The sequence below is a fragment of the Schistocerca piceifrons genome, chromosome 2 (genome assembly GCF_021461385.2).
Source record: "Schistocerca piceifrons isolate TAMUIC-IGC-003096 chromosome 2, iqSchPice1.1, whole genome shotgun sequence".
NCBI classification, from domain to species: Eukaryota; Metazoa; Arthropoda; class Insecta; order Orthoptera; family Acrididae; genus Schistocerca; species Schistocerca piceifrons.
Window position 1 is genome coordinate 446744140 of NC_060139.1, and position 25975 is coordinate 446770114.

At 41.3% G+C, this 25975-nt stretch overlaps 1 protein-coding gene across 2 annotated transcripts in view; it reads right to left on the reverse strand.

Moving 5' to 3' along the window:
- LOC124776357 (golgin-45) overlaps window positions 1-25975 on the reverse strand; it is a 48509-nt gene that overhangs the window by 2574 nt on the left and 19960 nt on the right. For both annotated transcript variants that reach the window (XM_047251308.1, XM_047251309.1), the window contains exons 3-5: window positions 23914-24113; window positions 7000-7128; window positions 1445-1661 (exon numbers count right to left, since the gene is read on the reverse strand). In XM_047251308.1, coding sequence (XP_047107264.1) covers window positions 1445-1661; window positions 7000-7128; window positions 23914-24113 — 546 coding nt within the window. The remainder of the gene's footprint in view (window positions 1-1444; window positions 1662-6999; window positions 7129-23913; window positions 24114-25975) is intronic.

The following is a 25975-nucleotide window of genomic DNA, read 5'->3' on the forward strand; positions in this document are numbered from 1 at the left end:
TACCTTCTCTTAATTTTAGCTCGTTTACTGCACATCTGCCACTTTTAAACTTCAAACTATCTATGATAAAAAAATCAGGGTCTCCCTAGAGTTTCATTGCACATATAACAGTCAAACTGTCCAGCAGCCAATTGTCTAGCAGTTCTCATTAACTTTGAAAGTTAATTCCTAAGTAACATTGTTTCCTTTAATGCTTATCAATCTTTTATCAAATGAATGAACTTATACTTATGAACAAGACTGTATTTGATTTTTGTTTGTACCTCTGTCTGCTGCTAGGATTCTGAATAATTTTTCTTTTACTGACAGTAAAATATATTTTTAGTCTTGTGCTTAGGATGATATAAGCCTTTGACAGGGACAGGTTATGATAAAGTCACGCTACAAGAAATGAAGAAGATTGATGGATGTAGATGTTATATTATGTCAATCTTACAGGAGTGGTGATATTTGGAGTGTCTAGATACACCAGTATCAAGACGACAAATGTGATAACCTAACACATCATTTGTAAATTATGTAACATGAGCTAGAAGTTTGATATTTGGTCATAAATCTGAGATTTTTTGACATTTTGAGAAGCAAATCAAAATTTTCCATTATTATTTAATAGTCCTTTCAGTTATCAACTTCATTTGTAAATTATGGAGTACATTTATCACTGGCTGATGGATAGCGACACTGTCTGTAGATCATTTACAAAATGACCCTGGATTCTCCCTACTCAGAAAAATAAGTGAAAAGCAAAGAGTGATGGTCCATCTTGTTTCAAAAATAAATGAGTTACCTAAGTGTGAAACAGATTAAATTCATTCCCCTAGAAATCTACCTATCAAAAAGCATTCCCCGGGAAATCTACCTATCATAGGCAGTGGAAATGTTTGTGTTTCAGTTAAAGTAAGTCCATGGTGTAGTTAGCAGTGTTATCTCAAAGGTGATAGTAGTCATCTACAGAGCAATCCATTTTCTAGTCTTTTAAAAATACAAAAAGCATTCTCTTTTATCTTTAAGATGACTAATTTCTCAATACCTGTTGCTCAAAAATAATTAAGGGCTCATAATGTGAACATTCAAAACATGCATCTTGGCTGAATTCAAATCAATATTTCTGCATGGTTAATGCATGCTACAATAAATTTCGTTCAACATAATGTTCTTTCATTGACCTTTCAGACAAAATTTAAACTGCCCAGCTAGATGAGGAAGGACTGACCACTGAATTTTACTTTTAAGAAGAGAAAAAAAGAGTTGACTAATTTTGCATGTGGTGATCTGATCGTAGTACAAGCAGTGCTTGTAGTAAAAATAAGCGTTTTGTACAACATTATAATTTCAGCCAAGATGTAAACTCTAAGGATAATATGAGAAATTAGTTGATAAAATTCCTCTCCAAAACACAAAAACAAAGGATTGCAGATATAAATAGAAACAAAATTATTCTTACATTTTCAGCACTGCGTTCAGCTTGAGTGCGAGTCTCCAACCCTGTGAAGTCTGGTTCATAAATTTTCCTCTGATCTGGACAACTGCCCAAAAACTGTTGAAGAAGCACTTCACTGAGTCTGTCAACTGCGACAGATAAGTCCAGAATATTTGACGAAGATAGATATTCAGTGCGGTTGGCAGGATGGTCAAAGTTTTTCCGAAGTACAGCTAATCTTCTACAAAAATAGAAACAATGAGAATCTGTAGAAAGTCACACGTACAGAGAGAGTGGAAGTTCTATGTGTACATGTTTTAATCTTAATTTTTATGCCCCAAAATTTATCTGTCTAGGACAAACTTTGGCAACACACTAGTGACATAATGTAGACCATTCAATAACTGACAAACAAACATATTTCAACCAACGGAAAATCCAGGATGGAATGTAACAATATTATGAAAAGGAAAGCTGCTACTCACCATATAGCAGAGATGCTGAGTCACAAATAGGCACAACAAAAGACTCTCACAATTAAACTTTCAGCCAACAAGGCCTTTGTCAAAAATAGAAAACACACGCACACACAATTGCCACGCACATGACTGCAGTCTCCAGCAGCTGAAGCTACACTGCGAGCAACAGCAGCAGTGCATGATGGGGGCGGCAACTGGGTGAGGGTAAAGACAAGCCTGGGACAGGGACGGGGAGGGTTAATAGGGTAGGAGTGGGGGGACAATGAAGTGCTGCTGCGGAGCATGCAAGGATGAAGTGGAGAGAGGGTAGGGCAGCTAGGTGCAGTCGGTAGGTTAGATGGAGAGTAGGGGAGAGGTGGGGGGATGGGGGGGGGGGGGGGTAGCGGGAAAGGAGAGAAGTAAAAACCTTCATTAGCCTATTAGCCTGTTCCCATTCCAGTGCTACACAGTGTAGCACTGGAATGGAAACAAGTAAGGGGCTGGATGGATGAGAACAATGGCTAATGAAGGTTGAGGCAAGGAGGGTTACAGGAACACAGGACATAATGCATGGAGAGTTCTCACCTGTGCAATTTAGAAAAGCTGGTGTTGGTGGGAAGGATCCATATGGAACAGGCTGTGAAGCAAGTCATTGACATGAAGGTTGTCGTGCTGGGCAGCCTGCTCAGCAACTGGGTGGTCCACTCTTGGCTACAGTTTTTCAGTGGCCATTCACGCGGACAGACAGCTTTTTGGTTGTCATACCCACATAGAATGCAACACATGGGTTGCAGCTTAGTTTGTAGATCACGTGACTGGTTTCACAGGTAGCCCTGCCTTTTATTAGATAGGTGATGTTTGTGACCGGACTGGAGTAGATGGTGGTGGGAGGATGTATGGGACAGGCCTTGCCTCTAGGTCTATTACTGGGATATGAGCCATGAGGTAAGGGGTTGGGAGCAGGTGTCTTGTAGGAATGGACAAGGATATTATGTAGGTTCAGTGGATGGTAGACTACCTCTGTGGGAAGGGAGGTGGGGGGTGGGAAGGATAGTGGACGGGACATTTCTCATTTCAGGGCATGACAAGAGGTAGTCAAAACCCTGGCGGAGAACGTAATTCAGCTGCTCCAGACCTGGGTGGTACTGAGTTACGATGGGAATGCTCCTCTGTGGCTGGACGGCGAGAGTTTAGGAAGTGGTGAGAGACTATAAACATAAAGCATGGGAGAAATATTTTTGTACGAGGTTGAGAGGATTATTACGATTTGTGAAGGCTTCAGTGAAACCCTTGGTATATTTCGAAAGAGACCGTTCATCACTGCAGATGCGACGACCATGGGTGGCTAGACCATATGGAAGGGACTTCTTGGTATGGAATGGACTGCAGCTGTCGAAGTAGAGGTATCGCTGTTGGTTAGTAGGTTTGATATGGACAGAAGTACTGATGTAGCCATCTTTGAGGTGGAGGTCGACATCTAGGAAGGTGGCTTGTTGGGCTGAGTAGAACCATGTGAAGCAAATGGGGAAGAAGTTGTTCAGATTCTGGAGGAATGTGGGTAGAGTGTCCTCACACTCAATCTAAATTGCAAGGATGTCATCAATAAATCTGAACCAGATAAGGGGTTTAGGATTCTGGGTGTTTAGGAAGGATTCCTCTAGATGGCCCATGAATAGCTTGGCATAGGATTAGCCATGTGGGTGCCCATAGCTCTGCACCAGATATGTTTGTAGGTAATGCTTTCAAAGGAGAAGTAATTGTGTGTAAGGATATAGTTGGTCATGGCAGCTAGGAAGAAGGCTGTTGGTTTGGAATCAGTCGGACACGGGGAAAGGTAGTGTTCAATACCGCTAATGCCATGGGCATTATGGATGTTAGTGTAATTGGAGGTGAAATCAATAGTGATGAGCAGGGTACCGTGCGGTAAAGCGACAGGAACTGTGGAGAGTCAGTGGAGAAAATAGTTGATATATTTTATATAGAAGAATAGGTTCTGGGTAATAGGTTGAAGGTATTGGTCCACAAGAGCAGAGATTCTCTCAGTGAGGGTACAGTAACACGCCACAATGGGGTGTCCTGTGTCATTGGGTTTATGGACTTTAGGAAGCATGTAGAGGGTAGGAGTGTGGGGAATGGTAGGAGTGAGCAGAGAGATGGACTCTGGGGGAGGTTCTGGGATGGGTCTAAGGATTTCAGGAGTGACTGGAGATCCTGCTGGATGTCTGGAATGGGGTAACTGTGGCAAGGTTTGAAGGTGGATGTATCTCACAACTGGTGTTGTTCTGCCACGTAATCCTTGCAGTTCATTCAAAACAACAGTGGTGGATTCTTTGTCCACGGGTAGAATTATAAGGCCAGGATCAGATTTTAAATGGCGGTCTGCAGTTCTGTCTGCGGATGTAAGTTTGCCCGCTCTCTGTCTAAACACCCAAACTGCATCTAGCTGCCCTACCCTCTCTTCACCTCATCCCTGCACACTACCCAGCAGCACTTCACCGTCCCCAACCCCACCTCTACAATCCCTCCCCCTCTCCCTCCCCACCCCAGCCTCCTCCTCCCACCTGCCACTCCCACCATGCACGCTGCTGCTCGCAGTGTAGCTTCAGCTGCCAGAGACTGCAGTTATGTGTGTGTAAGTTGCTTTTGTGTGTGTTGTGTGTGTGTGTGGGGGGGGGGGGGGGGGGGGGGGGAGAGAGATCTATTTTTGACAAAGGCCTTTTTGGCCAAAAGTCTAACTGTGAGAGTCTTTTGTTGTGCCTATCTGTGTCTCTGCACCTCCACTATATGGTGAGTAGCAACTTACCTTTTCATAAAAGGCACGTATGTGTTTTATATACATATTACATGTAGTGGTAGAAAAGTTGCAGTTCTCACTGCAAACATGCCTTTGTTTTACATTTTGGACAAGAGAACTGCAAGTTAATGATGAACATTACAGCGATGCATATTTGCAAATCATACCCATAATAACCAGCAGAAAAAACTACAGAATATGTAAAGGAAGTCACACAAATCCTGAAGCAGCTATTACCATACATCAATGGAAACTTAATATATTAATAATTCTTATTACTCCAAACGTTCTCAACTGGGGAGAGATCCAGCAACTTTGCTGGCCAAGGTAGGGTTTGGCAAACACGAAGACAAGCAGTAGACACTCTCACCATGTATTTGTGGGCATTATCTTGCTGAAATGTAAGCCCAGGATGGCTTGCCATGAAGGGCAACAAAACGGGCATAGAATATTGCTGACAAACTGCTGTGCTATAAGATTGTTGCAGATGATAAGCAAAGGGGTCCTGCTATGAAAAAAAACAGCAGCCCAGAGTCCTAGTTGTCAGGCGGTATGGTGAGTGACAATCTGGGGCACCTCTTCTTCAGCATAGAATATTATTGACTGGACCAGAATTGTCTTCAGTTACGAGCCCCGATTTGAACTGAGCCCCGATGACCAGTGAAGACATGTCTGGAGATGCCCCAGACTGTGGTGGGATAGCAACCTGACTGTTGTCCACCATACAGTCCAACAAACAGGAGTGATGGTTTTGGTTGCCATTGTACTTCACAGCAGGACCCCTTTGGTTGTCACCCGCAGCATCCTTACAGCAAAGTGGTACATCAATGATATTCTATACCCCACTTTGTTGCCTTTCACAGCAAGCCAACCTGGGCTTACACTTGAGCATAATAGCGTTGCCCGCCTGCACATGGCGAGAGTTTCTACTGTTTGCCTGCTTGCTTGCAGTAAGGTCGCAAGATCTCTCCCCAATTGAGGATGTTTGGAGCATTATGGGCAGGACCCTCTAACCATCTCAGGATTTTGATGATTTAATGTGCCAATTGGACAGAATTTGGCACCAACAACGCAATCAATCAATGCCAAGCTGAATAACTGCTTGCATATGGGAGAGAGGTGGGCTTGTTAAACTTGTGAAGTTCTTTCTCCTGAATAAATCATCCAATTTTTCTGAAATTGAAGTTATCTGTTTGTCAGTATATGTACATCACATCTACCAATTTACATCCCATTCAGCTAATTCATTTGTGATGAGTTAAGTTTTTTATCTCAGAGTGCATTAAAAAAGGGCAGAGTAACATATTGGATAAATGCAAGAAGCAAGTTTAAAGTACTTTCAAACAATATAACTATCAGTTTTAAGGGGCATTTACTCTCATATCTGGGTGTGCTTTTTACAGCAAGCGGCATGGAAAGTAACTACTTGCTGATGACATATGGTGCCACTCAGACAGAAAAACCAAAATCTCTATGACATAATGGGCTTTGAAAATGAGTGGGTTGCACATCTGGAGATAAAAAGCTGCTGACTGCCAATGAAAGGTGTGCAGGTAAAATCCCTCAGCCCGCATTTAAGAGTGTGTAGGTTCATTACGAATAACAGTTCAGATAAAAAGAGAATAGAAGCTTTTGATGTGTGATGCTACAGCAAAAAGCTGAAGATTAGATGGGTCGATTGCATAACTAATATGGAGGTACTGAACAGAATTAAGCAGAAAATAAATTTGATGCACAACTCGACTAAAAGAAGGAGTTGGTTCATAGGACACATTCAGAGACATCGAGGGATCACTATCTTAGTACTGGATGGAAGTGTGGGGGGTCAAAATTAAGGAGGGACACCAACAGATGAACACAGAAAGCACATTCAAGAGGATGTCAGTTGCAGTAGTTATTCAGACATGATGAGGCTTGCACAGGATAGAGTAGCATGGAGAGGTGCATCAGTCTTTGGAATACAGACTACACCAACATGTTCACTACAGTCAAAAAATTCTCAGTTGTAGCCGAGAAGATGGCCAATTACAGGCATCTGGCAGATGAGGTACAAGTCATGTGGGTACAAAATCTCTGCAGATCATCCTAGTGGTAGAATAAAATGCCAGCATTGTCCCAAAGTAAACTGTGAAGAACTTACAGGATGTGTACCTGCACCCCTCACTCTGTTGGTAACTGCATAATGTAGTTGTGCTGACAACCTGCAGAATAATCTGTCACATTCATGAACACCACCATTAATTTACTAGTAAGAGTATTTCGAGCTGTTATCATTACATCAATACAACGTAAAAATTAGTGAGGTAATAAATAACCATACAACTTACGTGTATGCTCTAAGAAGAGAATCCCTCACTGTTGGTCTCTCTTCTAACATTCGTTTGAGGCCCTCCTGAAGTTCTGTTGCTTTTTGACACAAGGCTGCTTTCCATCTTGCCAGTTCCTCTACCATAAGACTTTCAAAAAGATTACCCAAGTTAAAACACATTCTTAAAGTAACACAGAGATAGTACTCCTTAATGAATATAGACTTAGAACCTACAAGTACTCCATGCATTCCAAAACAGCTTGCACTTCATATTACATTGCACAATCCCAAACACAGCAAGAATAATCTCCACAGTAGAGATTTTTGGGCAGAGAAAATTAAAAATGTCTTAATGTTCGTAACTTGTCACTTTGATTACAGATTTTTAAACAATGAACTTTCATTCATGAGATATTGAATTAGACAATGTACTTGAGTAGCTTGCAGTCACACTCCCCACCATTCCACGCCACCTTGACATTTGGGATAGATTTTGGCAGTGCCTCTGTGAAACATTAAAAGTTTTGGTTAGCCTTCCTTATATATCATGTTGAACTGCCACAAAAATAACTCCTGCATGCCAATTTAGCAGCTTGATAGTTACAAGGCATGTTCAGAAAGTGTATTCTGATCATAACAGGCTGTATGTGAGCATGCGTGTGTTTTTTTTAAGGGTTGGTAGTGCTGAGTGGCAGAGGGTCCCCTGACTTGAGCAAACATCACAGGAATACAGTAGTCTGTAAGCTCACATTGTAATGTCTGGTTGTTGAAAGATTCCAGCAAGAAATTCCGCCATGTGTTGTGCCCCACTTCTTACTCAGGGAAGGAATAACACCTATTTTAATTTTTTCGCAAATCAGTGTGGTTTATGTTAAAGGTGTTACAAACAGAATGAGTGTGTTTAAGTGATATGGGGAGTTTAGTGAAGGCAAACAAATGTTCATAACGAACAGAGGAGTGGAAGATCTTCCCTTCTGACTGACGAGTTGGTGCAAAGAAATTGAGGAAACTGTTCATGGAGGCTGCTGAATGATAGTGGATGGAATTTCTGAGATGTTTCCATAAGTCTCCAGAAATTTCTTATATGAGACACTCACAGTAATGCTGAGATACCTAAAACGGTGTCCACGATGAGTCCCAAAACAGCTGTCAGAGCAGTACAAGAAAAATCAGGTCGGTAATGCCTGTGAGTTTCTTGTGCAACTTGAATTGGATGGTGAAGATTTACTGAGCTCTATTATGACTGGAGATGAAAAGTAGGTGCCTCATTACAGGCCTGAGACAAAAAGACAGTTGTCACAGTGGCTTCACACCAATTCCCCATTTGTCAAAAAATTCAAAACCACAATTTCGAGCAAAAAATTACGGGTTCACTGTTTTGGGACCGAAAACAGATTATTTTGGTTGAATTTCTGCCTCAGAGGGAGACCATTGATGTGCAACAATAATAAGAGACCATAAAAAAAATTCAAAAGGAACATTCAAAACAATAGGAGGGGAGTACTGACGAGAGGAGTGTGCTTGCTCCACAACAATGCCTGTCCTCACACAGTTGTAGTCACTAAGGCACTCTTGAACTCAGATCATTTTTTCACCTCCCTGAAGGCACATGAGTGGAATTAAATTTTTAATGGATGAGCAGGTGCCAAGGCTCACAACATACACAGAACAGGATGGAGATTATGGGGAAAAATAGTCCACAAGTGTATCAACAATATCCTCACAATTTTTTTCAAACACACTTTTTCTAAAAATATATAAAAATCTAGTACTTTTACTGTTTGAAAATGCCTTTGTACTTAGTTTCATGTTCGGTAGACCATATTCACAATAAATGTAAAATGTGTTGGACACAAAATTGCAGAGACAATTTGTATATAGTTGCACACACATACATAAATAATACAGATACAAACATCAATATATGGCAACATGCTGACCATTTACAAGTTTGGACATTTACAAGTTTATAAGGGAGATATTATTTTTATTCAACATTTCCTCAATGGTACAGAAGTAGTAGTTAAGAAGAAACACCTTTAACCTACATTTTAAAACATTTCTGCTGTCTTGAAGTTCTTAAATAATATTTCCAAGTAATAAACCAAGTACACCACTCCTTTCTTTGCCGTAATTAGAGTCATTAGTGGGAAGTGTAGTTCAGTTATCCTCCTGGCATTGTATTACTCTCACACTGCAACGAATTATTAGCGACAAATGTCATGAGCAAATAAATGTACTGTGAGGTTGTGGTTAATATTTCCAACTGTTAAAACAGATGCCTGCAAAATGTACATTTCTGAAGTCCACATACAATTCTAATTACTTTATTTTATGTAATGAGTATTTGTTGCTTTAGTGAGCAGTTGCGCCAGCATATTGTCATACAGGGCACGATGAGTGCATGAAAAAATGTAAAATATGTTAACTTCCAGATTTCTATGCCTCTTCTCCTCCTCCTCCTCCTCCTCCTCCTGCTGCTGCTGCTTTTACAGCTTCATTGGACCACTTCAGCCAATCATTTCCTAGTCATCTTCAATAAGTTTTCTTTCCGAGTTGTGCAGTACCTTTGCACACCTTGCGATCTTTTTTGTTGTTCCTCATATTTAAATACCCTTTTTCCTTCATCTGCCTATTTTTGGTTTAAATCTTATTCTTATATTTTTCAGTTTCTTTATATATTTTATTCTGTTTTGCAAATTGTCCAGGGTTAATCCTACCTTTTTTATATCCTCCCAGATTTCCTTTATCAATCCTACTTGTTGCTTCATGTTCCAAAGCTTCTCTATAATTTACTATAACTCTCTAAGTTACCATGAAAATACCTTCACTTCCATGTGTCACCTCTGGTTGGGCCATCATCTTGTAATGTTTTAATTCAGTCTTGATAGATAAACATTTTTATTGTATGTACACACTGTTAATTTTAGGTGTTTCATCATTTTATTAGTTCTTTCTTGCCGTGCTAGTTTCTCATTCAACTTGTATGTTATAACTTCTCCTACATATTTAAACTGTTTCACTACTTTTACTTTTCTGTTATGTGGTTGATTACTAGTGTCATCTGCTAGCATTATTTCAGTCTTTTCGAATGATATCTACAGTTCTACTTTCTGTGCTATATTTTGTAGGCTTATTATTTGCTTTCTGGCTTCTTGAATGTTATTAGGTAATAATACTAAGCCTTTTGTGAATCCCAAGCAATTTAAGTTTATTTAATCTTTTTTGATTCCATTTCTCATGTTTTAAGGACTTTCCTTGTACCATTCCCGCATCATGTACTCCACACCACAGTGGAAGAGTAATAGCAATAAACAATCTCCTTGGCTTAACCCCATTTAACTTGAAAATGACTCAGATACTTCTCTCTGAACTTTACTTCAGATTTGATGTTTCTTAGAGTCAATTTTATCATTTTCATTAATTTGGGATGGAGTCTGAAATTCATCAATATCTATATCGCTGAAGATTTGTGGACACAATCTTAAGCTTTTTTGATGTATACCAAGGTTATGACATGCTGTTTTTGTCTTCTACTAATTTCAAAATGATTATCTCGTCTGATTTTCTCCCCTTGTGTTGAGCTCTTTCAAAGCTTCGTAAACTTCATGGATTTTGGGTGTGTTTATATTACCTGCAGGTGTATCTGTGTTTATTTGAAGCAGTTCTGAGGGAATTTCACAATTTAGTAATTTGTTAAATATTTCTGCTGATATTTCTTTATTTTCTTCCACTGCTATGGGTCACAATACTATTATTATTCCCCCCCCTCAGACGTTATGTCTGGTTAAAAATGGAAAGTGACGTGGACCTTAATCAAGCGTGACTTCCTTTTAACTGTACGGTATATGTTACATTGCATTTAGGAACTTTCAGGTAATTGAACATGTATCAATAATTACAGGTTTCTGTAGTTGTATATATAAGTTTGGATGTAGCTGTATTGCGTTGATGTACTGGTGGATATTGTGTGGTATGACCCCTGTAGTTGATAGTATAATTGGTATAATGTCAACTTTATCCTGATGCCACATGTCTTTGACTTCCTCAGCCAGTTGGATGTATTTTTCAATTTTTTCTCCTGTTTTCTTCTGTATATTTGTTGTATTGGGTATGGATATTTCGATTATTTGTGTTAATTTCTACTTTTTATTGGCGAGTATGATGTCAGGTTTGTTATGTGGTGGTGTTTTATCTGTTATAATGGTTCTGTTCCAGTATAATTTGTATTCATCATTCTCCAGTACATTTTGTGGTGCATACTTGTATGTGGGAACGTGTTGTTTTATTAGTTTATGTTGTATGGCAAGTTGTTGATGTATTATTTTTTCTACATTGTCATGTCTTCTGGGGTGTTCTGTATTTGCTAGTATTGTACATCCGCTTGTGATGTGATCTACTGTTTCTATTTGTTTGCAAAGTCTGCATTTATCTGTTGTGGTATTGGGATCTTTAATAATATGCTTGCTGTAATATCTGGTGTTTATTGTTTGATCCTGTATTGCAATCATGAATCCTTCCATCTCACTGTATATATTGCCTTTTGTTAGCCATGTGTTGGATGCGTCTTGATCGATGTCTGGCTGTGTTAGATGATACGAGTGCTTGCCATGTAGTGTTTTCTTTTTCCAATTTGCTTTCTTCGTATCTGTTGATGTTAAGTGATCCAAAGGGTTGTAGAATTGGTTATGAAATTGCAACGGTGTAGCCGATGTATTTATATGAGTGATTGCTTTGTGTGTTTTGCTAGTTTCTGCTCGTTCTATAAAGAATTTTATTAAATTGTCTACCTGTCCATAATGTAGGTTTTTTTATGTCGATAAATCCTCTTCCTCCTTCCTTTCTGCTTAATGTGAATCTTTCTGTTGCTGAATGTATGTGATGTATTCTATATTTGTGGCATTGTGATCATGTAAGTATATTGAGTGCTTCTAGGTCTGTGTTACTCCATTTTACTACTCCAAATGAGTAGGTCAATATTGGTATAGCATAAGTATTTATAGCTTTTGTCTTGTTTCTTGCTGTCAATTCTGTTTTCAGTATTTTTGTTAGTCTTTGTCTATATTTTTCTTTTAGTTCTTCTTTAATATTTGTATTATCTATTCCTATTTTTTGTCTGTATCCTAGATATTTATAGGCATCTGTTTTTTCCATTGCTTCTATGCAGTCGCTGTGGTTATCCAATATGTAATCTTCTTGTTTAGTGTGTTTTCCCTTGACTATGCTATTTTTCTTACACTTGTCTGTTCCAAAAGCCATATTTATATCATTGCTGAATACTTCTGTTATCTTTAGTAATTGGTTGAGTTGTTGATTTGTTGCTGCCAGTAGTTTTAGATCATCCATGTATAGCAAATGTGTAATTTTGTGTTGGTATGTTCCAGTAATATTGTATCCATAATTTGTATTATTTAGCATGTTGGATAGTGGGTTCAGAGCAAGGCTGAACCAGAAAGGACTTAATGAGTCTCCTTGGTATATTCCATGCTTAATCTGTATTGGCTGTGATGTGACACTATTTGAATTTGTTTGGATATTAAGTGTGGCTTTCCAGTTTTTCATTACTATGTTTAGGAACTGTATCAATTTAGGATCTACTTTGTATACTTCCAATATTTGTAGTAACAATGAGTGGGGTACACTATCAAAAGCTTTTTGGTAATCAATGTATGCGTAGTGCAGCAACCTTTGTTTTAGTTTTAGCTTGATATGTCACCTCTGTATCTATTATCAGTTGCTCTTTACATCCTCGTGCTCCTTTGCAGCAGCCTTTTTGTTCTTCATTTATAATTTTGTTCTGTGTTGTATGTGTCATTAATTTCTGTGTAATGACTGAAGTTAATATTTTGTATATTGTTGGTAGGCATGTTATGGAGCGATATTTAGCTGGGTTTCCTGTGTCTGCTGGATCTTTAGGTTTCAGATAAGTTATTCCATGTGTAAGTGTATCAGGGAATGTGTATGGGTCTGCAATGTAATTGTTAAATAATTTAGTTAGATGTGAATGTGTCGAGGTGAACTTCTTTAGCCAGAAATTTGCTATTTTATCATTTCCAGGGGCTTTCCAATTGTGCGTAGAATTAATTGCTCGGGTGACTTCATGTTGCAAAATTATCACTTCAGGCATTTGTGGTATTATCTTGTATGTGTCTGTTTCTGCTTGTATCCACCATGCATGTCTGTTATGTTGTACCGGGTTTGACCATATGTTGCTCCAGCAGTGTTCCATGTCTACTATGTTTGGTGGATTGTCTATTTTAATGTGTGTGTTATCTATTGTCTGGTAAAATTTCTTTTATTATTATTATTATTATTATTATTATTATTATTATTATTATCCTGTAACATTAATGTCAGAGGGTCATATGTTTGTAGTTATCTACCAAATATTTTGTAGTAATCCCCTGAGTTTGTTTTCTCACTTTTTGTTTCTATCATTAGAAGTATACCTTTTTGATATTAGGATTAAATCCTTCCTTTTTTTGTTGTCTCCCTTTTTAAGGGCCACCAGCAACGTAGTGGAAGCATACAGTGGACATTGGTGGTTACTTAACGGCAAATGTCAAGCCATAATATGTTTATTCTTTGTTTTCTTGATGGAGAGTGTTCCATTTCTTATGCTTGACTTCACTTGTCTTTGCAACTTTATTAGAGTTTGATAACCTGAAGTTTTATCTGTAGTTAAGTTAATACAAGAGCTGCATAGTCTGAAGTGGTGATCCTGAAAACTAATGGTAAACAAGAAGTAGTGTGCATAGGCGATCAAGATTAGCGAGTCCAGAGGCTTTTGGAAGATCAAGAAGATACAATTAACAAGCCTCCAAGAAGTCCCCAAGAAGCAACTTGAGTTAGGGAGACAAACTACTCCAATGACAAGCATGCACACATCAGAAGACAACAGTAGTACAATGAAAAACAGGTAACAATTGAAAGTATGGACACTACAGTTTATATCAGAAAAACCATAACTCTTGTTCGTGATCATCAAACGAATTTTCACCTAGAATGAGATCATTTACAGACACACGAAGTTCACAATGGCAGTAAATGTGCGTGATGCCAGAGCAGCAGCAATAGGAAAGGAGGTGATACTCCAACCTCCAACAGAATGACCATATACAACATCAAAAAACTTCTCAATGAGCAGACTGAGCAAACCGCTGAGTCAACACATGTGGGAAGTGCTCATGGAGGAGCATATAGGTAATAGGACACCTTCAGAATATTAGAGTCATCTTTGAGGGGTCATCAACAAAGTGGAGTTGCCAGATGCGACACATGAGCCAGTCAGGCTCAGTTGTCAGGCATGGTAAAAGTAGTGGATGTAACCTGCAGGAACGATGACATCCATACTGAGTTGGACAGTTCATGTGCAACATGCATGGAAATAATTACAGAGGGAGGTACATCACAACACAGAAAATTCAACAAACAGATGTCACTAAATGACTGCTAGAGCTCACACAGCAAGTGACATCGTTACAACTGTAGGTATCACAACTGTGGAAAAATTAGAATAGCATTCAAGAATTACGGAAAGAGTGATGAGGCGAACCATGGCTGTCAACAAGAATAAAAGTGTTGGTACAACCAGTATTCTGGGGATAGAGCTTGGAGATATTGGTTGGTCGGTTTGTGGGATTGAAGGGACCAGACTGCTATGGCCATCGGTCCCTTTTTCCAAAAAATTTAAACACCCACACAGAAGAAAACGCACCAGACAAAAGGAATTATAATCACACAGAGTGTGACAGGGGTTGGCCGACCATAGACACAGAGCTCGAAGGTTGCGGTGAGGTGGGTGCCATCGCATGTTGCTTGGCCTTAGAGGTCTTTCTCTTGGACTTCTCTCGCTGCTCCTTGGATTTCACTGGCTGGAAGGCCTCACCGATTCAGTCTCCAGGATGGAGGAGGATCGCGAAGCCCTACGACCAGCTGCTTGTGGGCACTTATGCGACTTTCAGGCATCATCCTTCCTGCTTGTGGAAACCTGAAAAGGGAGGGACCCAAGGGACCTCTTGTGAGCGAGAGCAGCCGAAGAAGTTGGACGCTTCTCCAGCTTAGAAGCGGGAACGGACGTCCCCGATGGGTGGGGGGGTGTTGCTCCCGAGGTAGACGGCGCAGGACCAACGGGGTGGGTAATGCCCCCTACAGGCAAGGGGGCATAAGGAGTTGTATGGCTCGGCAATCTGGCTGGAATTCACTGAACTGATGGGGCTAGCACGGTTGTTGTAGCAACGGCGTATGAAGATGTCATTCGTACAGGATGTAGTCGGTCATATTTCCTCTTAGCCTCAGTATAGGTCAGTCGGTTCAGGGTCTTATATTCCATGATTTTTCGCTCTTTCTGTAAGATCCTGCAGTCTGGCAAGCAAGGTGAATGATGCTCTCCACAGTTGACACAGATGGGAGGCAGGGCACATGGAGTATTGGGATGTGATGGGCGTCTGCAATCTCGACATGTGAGGCTGGAAGTACAGCGGGAAGACATATGATCGAACTTCCAGCACTTAAAGCACCGCATCGGGGGAGGGATATAGGGCTTGACATCACATCGGTAGACCATCACATTGACCTTCTCCGGTAATATATCACCCTCGCAGGCCAAGATGACGCCACCGGTAGCAACCTGACAATCCTCTGGACCCCGATGAACGCGCCGGACGAAATGAACACTTCAACGCTCTAAATTGGCTCGCAGCTCGTCAGACTGCAAAAGTAGGTCCCTATGGAAAATAATACCCTGGACCACATTTAAACTCTTATGGGGTGTGATGGTAACGGGAACATCCCCCAACTTGTCACAAGCAAGTAACCGTCGTGACTGGGCAGAGGATGCCATTTTTATCAAGACTGACCCAGTGCGCATTCTGGACAAACCCTCCACCTCCCCAAACTTGTCCTCTAAATGCTCTACGAAGAACTGAGGCTTTGTGGACGTGAATGACTCCCCATCAGCTCTTGTACAAACTAGGAACCAGGGCGAATAACTATCACTGCCATCCTGAGACTTACGCTCCTCCCATGGTGTGGCCAGGGAGGGGAACATTTTGGGATTGTATTTCTGAGCATTAAATTGAGCCCGAGAACACTTGGAGACTGCTGGCAGTTGGCCACCAGCGAGAGAAGATGTACCACGCTTCATTGCAGGTCATCTGCCCGCCTGATGCCACCCACTCCGACCAAGGGCCCTCCCCACGGGCACCACCCAGCCACAGCAATGGCCACCTGGCAGGATGGCCATTGCTGGGAGTCCAGATGCCCCAGGGAGATAGGCATCTACTCCTTGGCATACATGGGGAGTTAACACCGCAGGCGTCAGCAGAGCAATCCCTGTTTTGTCAGGGGGCTACAACCAACAGGGTACATGGCGGCCCCACCACAACGGACTGGCTACCGTGCTGGATATTAGGTAACAAGTAGTCCATGTTCGTTGTCAGTGCAGAAAGCGGCACTGCACATTGCAGTGTCGGAAAATGCACGCAGGAACATATCCATACCCAAGAGATGGAGAGCGGACAGGACTGCAATGCAATGATAAATAAGCTGGCGAAAGGTCTCAGTGCACGATGGACACAATGCACCAAGTAAGGCGCCCTTCCCCAATCGGCTCACTCTTCGGAAGAATTTTGAGATATGGAGGTCAAACCCAACAGGGGACCACCACATAAATGCCAAAACGTTTGAGGCTCCTTTTAGACGCCTCTTACGACAGGCAGGAATACCGCGGGCCTATTCTTACCCCCAAACCCGCAGGGGGGAGCTTGGAGACGTTCAAAGCCATGCATGTATCCAAACTGCTGCAGCAGCCAGCAGTAGGCACGGTGGGCTGCGACATTTGAGAATAGCACCTACAACAGAGAGGTGGGGCCAATGTGGACTACATAAGGGCAAGTAATGTCAAAAATTTTCTTTATAAATGATAGAGCGCAGCAATCAGTCATCTTGAGTATTCAAATAACTGTGACTGATGCCCGAACAACAGGGAACTGACGTGCATAGAGTTTAAAACGTAGTGCATTGATAATGGCTAGGCACTAGTCAAAATCTGGATTTGTGTAATAAAATGTGCAAAAAATTCTTACTGCTGCCAGAAGGTTGTATGTCAAGGATATTAAATCAAACTCCTGTTACCTAGTGGATTCAGATGTCACTGTACCACCTTTTGCAGACTATAAGGACACAAACAACATCACATTAAAGCAGTTAACACCAGCAAATAAATTGGATATAATTACTCAATGGATGTGCAAGTTAAAGGTGGATTTAGAGTTTGACCAAAGCAGCTGCTGGACTTTCTTTCTGACGGAGGTTTCAGAAGCAATATTATGTGCAGATTTTCTTTATCACATGAAAATCATAACAGACATAAATAACACATATTTCAAAAGAAATTACAAGATAGTAACTGATATATTGGGGCAAGACAATTACCTCACAGACAAACATAAATACAGAGCAGTGTCACATGTCGAAAAGACCAACAATGTGATAAGCAAGCCCAAAGTGATTCACAAGACCATGCATTACATTTCCAGCATACTTAGTCAACCAGTTTATCAACAGCCTCACAGTTTAGCACCTGACGATTTAATACCAGCGAGAGCAGAATTTGAGGAATTACTGATGGTAGGTGTGATACATAGATTAGATAGCCCATGGGCATCACCTGTAAGTGTGGTGAAGAAAAAAAAGATAGGTCATGCAGGCCATGTGGAGATTTTCACACGTTGAATGCATGTACCATACCACACCATTACCCAATATATAACATTCGTGGTTTCACAAACGAGTTAGCAGGGGTGAAGGTAGTTGACCTCAATGGCTGTCAAAAACCTAATCATCAGATACTGGTAGTTGTCGAGGATGTATCTAGGATGGCAGTTACGATGTTACTTGGTTTATTCAAGTATGTCTGAATGCCTTTTGGGGACAAAAATACAGCACAAACTGGGAATGATTCACAGATGAAGCACAAAGAGTTTGTTTTGCCTATCTTGATGACATATTGGTGTCACTGACATCAGAAGAACTGCATGAGAAGCAACTGTCTTATGTGTTTGAATGTATCAAGTATGGCACAGTAGTCAACGATGCAAAGTGTGAAATACAAATACAGAAAGTGACATTTTTGGGTAATGAAGTTTCAGCAGAAGGAATATACTGCTCAGAGATAAGGTAGCAATCGACCAGACACTTAACAAGCAACTTTGAAGACTTAAGGGTGCAGTCAATTTCAATCGACAGCATCTGCCAAAAGCAGTGGAGGTAAGGGCAACGTTAACAGATGTTCCTGCACGAAAACACGTGAATAGCAAGTGTCTATTACAATGGAATGCGGGCATGGACACCACATTTCAAAATATAAAAACAAAATTACAAAAAGCCGTACTAATAGCTCACATGGTACTGCAGGCACCTCTAGCGATCAGGTACTTCTGCCAGTATGTGGAGGCAAGAGCATTTACTGTGTACACTGACCATAAGATGCATTCATTAAATTGAGAGATGACTGTTCTCTGTGCCAGTTTTGGCAACTGGAATATATTAATCAATTCACAACAAATAGTTCACAACAGATGTTAGAGACAGAAAAGGAGCTGAAAACGCAATTGTGGATTTCCTGTCAAGGGTTGAGAAAATTTCACAGGCTACTGGTTACGAACAATTGGCAGCACCACAAACACACGAGACACAGTGACAAGATTATCAGCAAGACGTGATGAAATTAGGAGGCAAAAATGTTAAAATATAGTGTAACGTAACAGAGGATAGACCTAGGCCTTCCCTCTGATGGAGCTATGGGAGGTTTTTTTGGCAATATTCACTGGTTGAGTCATTCACGTATCAGATAAAGCTTATGATAGTGCATTTCATATGGCCAGGCATAAAAAATTACTGCCGCAGTTGGGTAAATGTATGTATGCCATGCCAAAGTAGTAAGACTGGATGATATGTACACAAAAGTATCAGAGAGTTTCTGCCAATTACAAAGAAATTCTCACAAGTGCACTTTGGTATTTTGGGCCCATTATCATCTTCCAAAGGGTACGAATACTTACAGATGACAGAAGATTGTTATACAAGATGGGTGTAAGTATCACCACTGTCAGATTCCATCAGGAGTTGTGTGCATCACAACTCCCACATCAGTGTTAATAACAAAAGGAGGGTCACCATTGGTCATTGAAGTAGAAATCTGTATTTACGTTGCAAACTGATTTCAATCACTTCGTGACCATCATCAATGCTAGTATTAAAGCCTTGTGGACTCAAATGCAAGCAGTAAAACTGCAATATCTGCACATATCAATGAAAAGTACTTATCAGGCTGAAGGTACAAATGCAACTGGACAGTGCGGAATTGCCCAGCTGCATTTGTACCTTTAGCCTGACAAGTACTCTTCATTGATGAGGTTTTACTGTTTGTATGAGTCCAACGGGCTTTAATACTAGCACTGATAATGATCACGAAGTGATTGAAATTTATTTGCAAGAGAAATAAAGATTACTACTTCAGCAATCAATGCTGACCTTTCTTTTGAGAGTACTTTTGTTGTCATGGATTGTGCGTTTCACGTGTCCACTGCATGTGACAACCAATCAAGTGTGACAATTTGAATTGATTTTGTTTCTAGAATTGGCCATACTACGAAGAATTTGAATTGTACTATCACATATCACCCAGCGAGCAACAGCACAGTTGATACTAAAGGCAGCCTTGATACCGTATACCGAAAGACTGCTGGACTTCGGTGTTGCCATTAGTGCTGCTAGGCCTCAGAGCCACACGTAAGCCAGAACTATGCACCTCCATCGCTGAACTCGTTTATGGAGAGATCCTAAGATTACCAGCAGAGTTCTTCACAGAACCACAGGATGAGACCGTACGTGACATGCCTTACGTATTGCAGCAGGTGCGTAATCACATGGCGAAGCTACACCTGACATCAGATTCCCAACACAAATATACCATTTGTGAATAGGGGGCTAAGAAATTGCCTATAGGTCTGGTTGCTAAAAGGTGCCTTACAATCGCCGCTTTAGCCAGCATATACTGGACCATTTAAAGTTTTGGCAAAAGGCAAACATACACTTCAAATAGACCATGATGCAAAGTGACAAACTATCTCCATTGAGAAAGTTACACCTGCACACATGTTGCCACCTGAAGATAACACACAACAGGAACAAGCTGAAGAAACTCAAGAAGAGGTGACAGCCCCAGGAAGGAGCACAGTAAGCCCCACACAGAGGTTCGTCACAAAGGAGAAGACATCATTCTCACAGAAGCGCTCTAGGGCAGGCAAGATGGGAGCAAAGGGTGGGGGGACTGTGTAGGAACCACCAGCAACATAGTGGAAGCATACAGTGGACACTGGTGGTTACCCTGTGACAAATATCAAGCTGTAATACGTTTATTCTTTGTGGAGAGAATTCCATTTCTTTAAACTTGACTTCTCTTGTCATTATTATTTGATCTGCAAAATAAAGATTTAGATCAACCCAAAGTTTTATCTGTAGTTACGGTAATATCGGATCCACTTAGGTTAAACTGTGTTTTTTGAGTTCTGCCACTTGTTCAGTTCTTTGTTTCAGTTGGGGAACTATTTCCTCTAGATCAACTGTTATTTTTATATTCCTTGTTTGTTCTTCCTACAAAAGCACTGTAGATTCATCATTTAGAAAATCTACTATATGGTTTTCTACAACTTAAGTATTCATCAATATGCACACCCAAGGACTTATAACTTCCTGTGCTGTTTATTATTTCTTAATGGTAAACTAAACTCATAGTAATTAGAATAATATATTAATACCTTCATCTGCTGACGGGCGTTGATGTATATCAACGCGGACATGTGAAAATGTGTGCCCCGACCGGGACTCGAACCCGGGATCTCCTGCTTACATGGCAGATGCTCTATCCATCCGAGCCACCGAGGGACAGAGGATAGTGCGACTGCAGGGACTATTTTGCGCACACCTCCCGCGAGACCCACATTCCCACATTATATGTCCACACACTACATTCGTAGTGTCCCTACCCAACACACTCATTACTCGTGGAAGACATTCTTACCAAGTCCCGTAAGAGTTCGGGTAATAAGTGTGCATCCGCACAGAAGAAGGAGGTCATGGCCGGTATTGCCAGAACTACACACTTATATGGATATGGTGTCTGTTCTTTCGGACATGATTACAGTAAGCAGGTTCAAACAAATTTAGATTGCAGTAATTATTCACAGGTGATGGCGCTCGCACAGGATAGACTAGAAGGGACAGCTGCATCAAATCAGTCTTCATATTCATGACCGTAACAACAATGCATAACCTTTTGAGCACTGAGAAAACAGCCTGACCTTTTATGTGGAAAATAAATAAAAGGTCATTCTGCTTAACTGAGGTGAACACTTATGGCTTACTAATGCTGGGATCTAGGTATAAAGATGAGTCATATGTGAGAGATGGAAAGACACGTCATCTGTTTTACCCTAGAAGCATGCAAAAGAACCTATTGGAATATTACATAACTTGCAAAATTAATTTAATATTATTTAAATCACTGCAATTACTACTGAACATACAAAGGAATATGGGGCTGGACTGAAACAAAACTGTGGGTTTTCTGGCTATAGCGACTGACCACGCACAGAAAACGTCAACCTATTACAATCGGGCACTTTTATTAAGACTCGTGTAACTACACAAAACACAAGAAAAACACTATAGAAAATCACAACACGCACATTGTAACCCAAGTCAACAAGACCGAACCAAAGAACAACGAGTCCTCAAAGACGTTTACTCCACACTTTGTAGGTGACGGTTATTGGCAGTTGATGGTTGCCACACAGCCGGTGTTGTGTCCTTTACGGTAAATGTGAGAGGTATGACACTAACATCTGCTCCGGTATAGACAAGAAAATACCAGCGCGAACCTAAATCCAAGGCGAACAGACGTCCTCATGAGGTGGGGGATTGACAGAATGCAATGTCTGTGGACGCCCTTGCATGTACCCGCGAGGCGTGGCACCTACTGCAGCCCGCGTGCAGCGTTTGGGAATGCACAGGGTGGGCGGCAGTTGCGAGCAGTGTCACTGTAAGTGGAGTGGAACTAGAATATGTGTGAGTCAGCTGTAGTCGTCCCACCAGCCGAAGCGACAGGCGAGGGGAAGTCGGGGCGGGCAGGCGCTAGCCCAGTTGGGGTGGGGAGATGCTGGTGCCTGGCCGCTCGCGATTCCCGGTGTTGGCCTCTAGATGGCTGCTGTTCCATGTCCTGTATGTGATACGCACGCGCCCAGCCGCTACTGCCCAACGGTGGAAGTATATTCACAGGATTACCAACCTTGGCAGTATCAGGCACTGTGCTGCGCGGAGGGAGGTAGCGGTGCCAAATAATAGCATGTGCCTGGTCTGCCAGCCGTAGTTTATCCTTGAGTGATGCTGTGGTATGTGGGAGAAAATGTAATTGTAGCTCTTGCGGCAGCTTCACCAACCACAATGCCCAGAGTGATAAGTTTGGCAAGATCTCAGTACTGACCTGCGCACGCAAGTGTCGCCACAGCTGTGAGGGGGTTCTGTTGCCTAAAGTCTCGTCATAAATAATGTTGTGAATTGTATCGGCTGGCGGACGAGAAAGACGTTCAATGAGTAACGCACGGGCAAAGGCATATTTGTTGCTCTTGGGTGGCTCCAGCAACAATCACTGAAGAGATCAGGGTTGTCATGTAGGTGGTTCACTAAACACACAAAACAAGTGCGAGACGTGATATCCAGTCCTTGTAGGCAGGAAATCTGTACGGCCACAGAATGAGCACGGCGCGGCAGGCGTGGAAGGATCAACAGCCAATGCAGACGAAATCTCGAGCGGAGGTGCAAAATAGTGATTGAGCACCGAGTGACAGGGTGGAACCTCAGCAGGTGCGTCAGCCAAGGTGTGCATGGGGTGGAAGGTCGGGTAGCCGTATACATTGTCCAGCACGGCTGACACGAGTATCCCTTCGACCGGCATGGAAGGGGACATATTAGACAGTGGACCACTCTGAGGATGGGGCAGTTATGCGTGTGGACCCCAAAACTGGACAGCCGTGTGGACCATGTTGTGCAGTAGAAACTCGGGCAAGGGTTTTCCGGGATCTTGTGCTGGAGTAGCATTATGTTGAGTGTAGAATGCCATAGAAGGTGTCCGCGCCAATGAGTGCAGCGCTCAGTGTGGTGTGCCGGCGGAGGTTAGGGTCATCTGGCCGGTCGAAGCAAACACCGGAGATACAAACATTCATGGTGTATTAGTAGCACACGGGGTAAAGCGCTGTGCTTCACAGTCGAATGTCCATTCCGCAGTCACAGCGTCCTGCACTGTCGGAAAAACTGGGGGTTGCGACATTGTCTATCGGCACGAAACCAGTGGTACACAGCGAGCGAATGCAATGTATTTTCGCAACTCGGGGTCACCAATGTGGGTTTTCGGCTATAGCGACTGACCGCGCACAGACCTATTATGATCAGGCACTTTTATTAAGGCTCGTGTAATTACACAAAACACAGGAAAAAACACTACAGAAAATCACAACACGCGCATCGTAACCCAAGTCCACAAGACCGAACCAACTAACAATGAGTACCCTAAGATCGTTTACTCCGCACTTCATAGGTGACGGTTACTGGCGGTCGATGGTTGTCACAAAACCAATAAAATAATGTGTTACAAAAATAAAAAGGATGATGATGATGATGATGATGATGATGCCTTAATTCCAACACAAAGTAGGTCGCATTATGTAGCAAAGACAAAGTTGACACCTATATATTGTTTCAAGGATATTCTTTTTAAGAAAACTGTAACAACGTCTACTTATCAGCAACTGAAACCTTTCTTTATATGCATATTATGCGATTTATGATAAGCAAAATAAACATTTGAAGCACATACCTACTGGCCAGGAACTTGCTGCGCCACACTTCACACTGCCCTGCCAACCAATCCGTCTGCTCTTGGTGCGTAGACAAACGCTGTGCCGAATTCAGTAAGGCCCGTGCTAGTTGTAGCTTGTCTTCAGTGAGTAAGTGGACCCTCATTTCAATGTCTTCCCCTACAGCTGCAACCAGTAATGTCTTCAGCTCAGCATTTACCTACAAAACACATTCTTTTATTTTTCAGATAAACAGAGATCACGTGTTCTTGTAACTAAAGAAAAAAGGTTACAGTATCTTAATGTACTACTCACAATTTAGTAAGGACAATTTCTGTGTTGTTCCCGTTCAAATATAGAAAATAAATTGTCACATATACTCCACTTTGTTACTTCTGTTTGGTTCTTTTAACGGCATGCTACTGCACTGGAATATGAGGATTTCAATGTGTACCAAGACTGCAGAGACGCAGAGAGGGGGGGGGGGGGGGGGGGGGGGGGGAAGGAGTTGTATAATATTATTTTTTTGAGCTGATAATATTTTGTAACCACGCTTGGTATGTGATCACTGTATAAAGTAAATGGCAAAATATTACCATCTGAGAACCACGTACAAAACTTTAAAAATAATGATGAAAAAATCTGACTTATTAGAACACAGTTGAGAAAGCATTGGGGCTATGAATATTGTACATTAATATTCTTTTGAAACATGAAAACTGGCGATCCTTGGGAAATCTTTTACATAATTCTTGTGTTGTTGAAAATTCGTCATTGTAGCTTAATCATGTAATTTTTAATGCATACAAATATTTTACTTATAATCAGTCAGTCATATTCTCATTTGATAGCAGATCATGGTCTCTCCACACAATACTGAATTTTTGTGGAAATACAATGTGACAGTTGCAAACATTTGCAACAATAATTCAATGTTATATAACACCATAATAATCAACTATGATGAATTAAAAGCAAAAGCTGACTGGTAAGAAAAAAATGGAAAACCTGGTGAATAATTATAAACACTTTTAGATGTTGCTTTGAGATGATGTGAACATAACTGTTAATGGCATTTGGGAAAACTGCTTAAAATCTACAGTGTTCACACAACAGAATACAATGGAAATGGAAATGCCGTGTGGCTTGGGCCTCCCCTCGGGTAGACAGTTCGCCTGGTGCAAGACATTCGAGTTGACGCCACTTCAGCTACTTGCGTGTCGATGGGGATGAAATGAAGATGATAAGGACAACACAATACCCAGTCCCTGAGTTGAGAAAATCTCTGACCCAGCTGGGAATCGAACTCAGGCCATTACGTATGACATTCCGTCGCGCTGACCACTCAGCTACCAGGGGTGGACACAGAATACAATGATTCCTTTTCACATATTTTTCATAACCTCAAGTGGAAAGCACCTCGTGGAGTGTAAGGAAACGTAGCCAAGTTCAGTGTGATACAAATCAAGTTTTCTTTGTTAAATAAGCCGATTGATGATGGTACCCATTGCATGCAATAATTGCAAACTATGACCTAAGAGTCTGACTACATTACAGGGGATAAACTACGTAATGTCCACATTATGAGTCATGAATAACACATCAAAATAATACATTTAAGTGTACAGCCCCTTAGTATCAATTTTCTATACTATGTACAGACCCGTTTTCCTGCCCCTGTCCCATAAATTTGAATATTGCTAGTGATCTGAGTTATTTTTAAAAGTTCCAGAGATGGTGCACTGGCATGGATCCAAAGGCGCAAATGAAGTAAAACAGAGCAACAGACTGCCAAGACGTGGTTTCCATCCACTGCCAGTCAACCTGGTAGAGGCCTTGACAAATAGCAAAGGAAAGAAAGCACGCCTTGCTCTATTCCATGCAGTTATGTCCCAATATTATTCCTCTATTGAACTGTAATTACTGTATCAAATGAACTGGACTGGGATTTCTCAGAAGGGAGGATGTAGCACATTGTCTTGAATGGAAGTCAAGAACAGTTGTAGAAGTAACTTCAGGTATGCTCCAGAGAAGTGTGTTGGGACTCTTGCTGTTCATATAGTATATTAATGACAAGCCAGA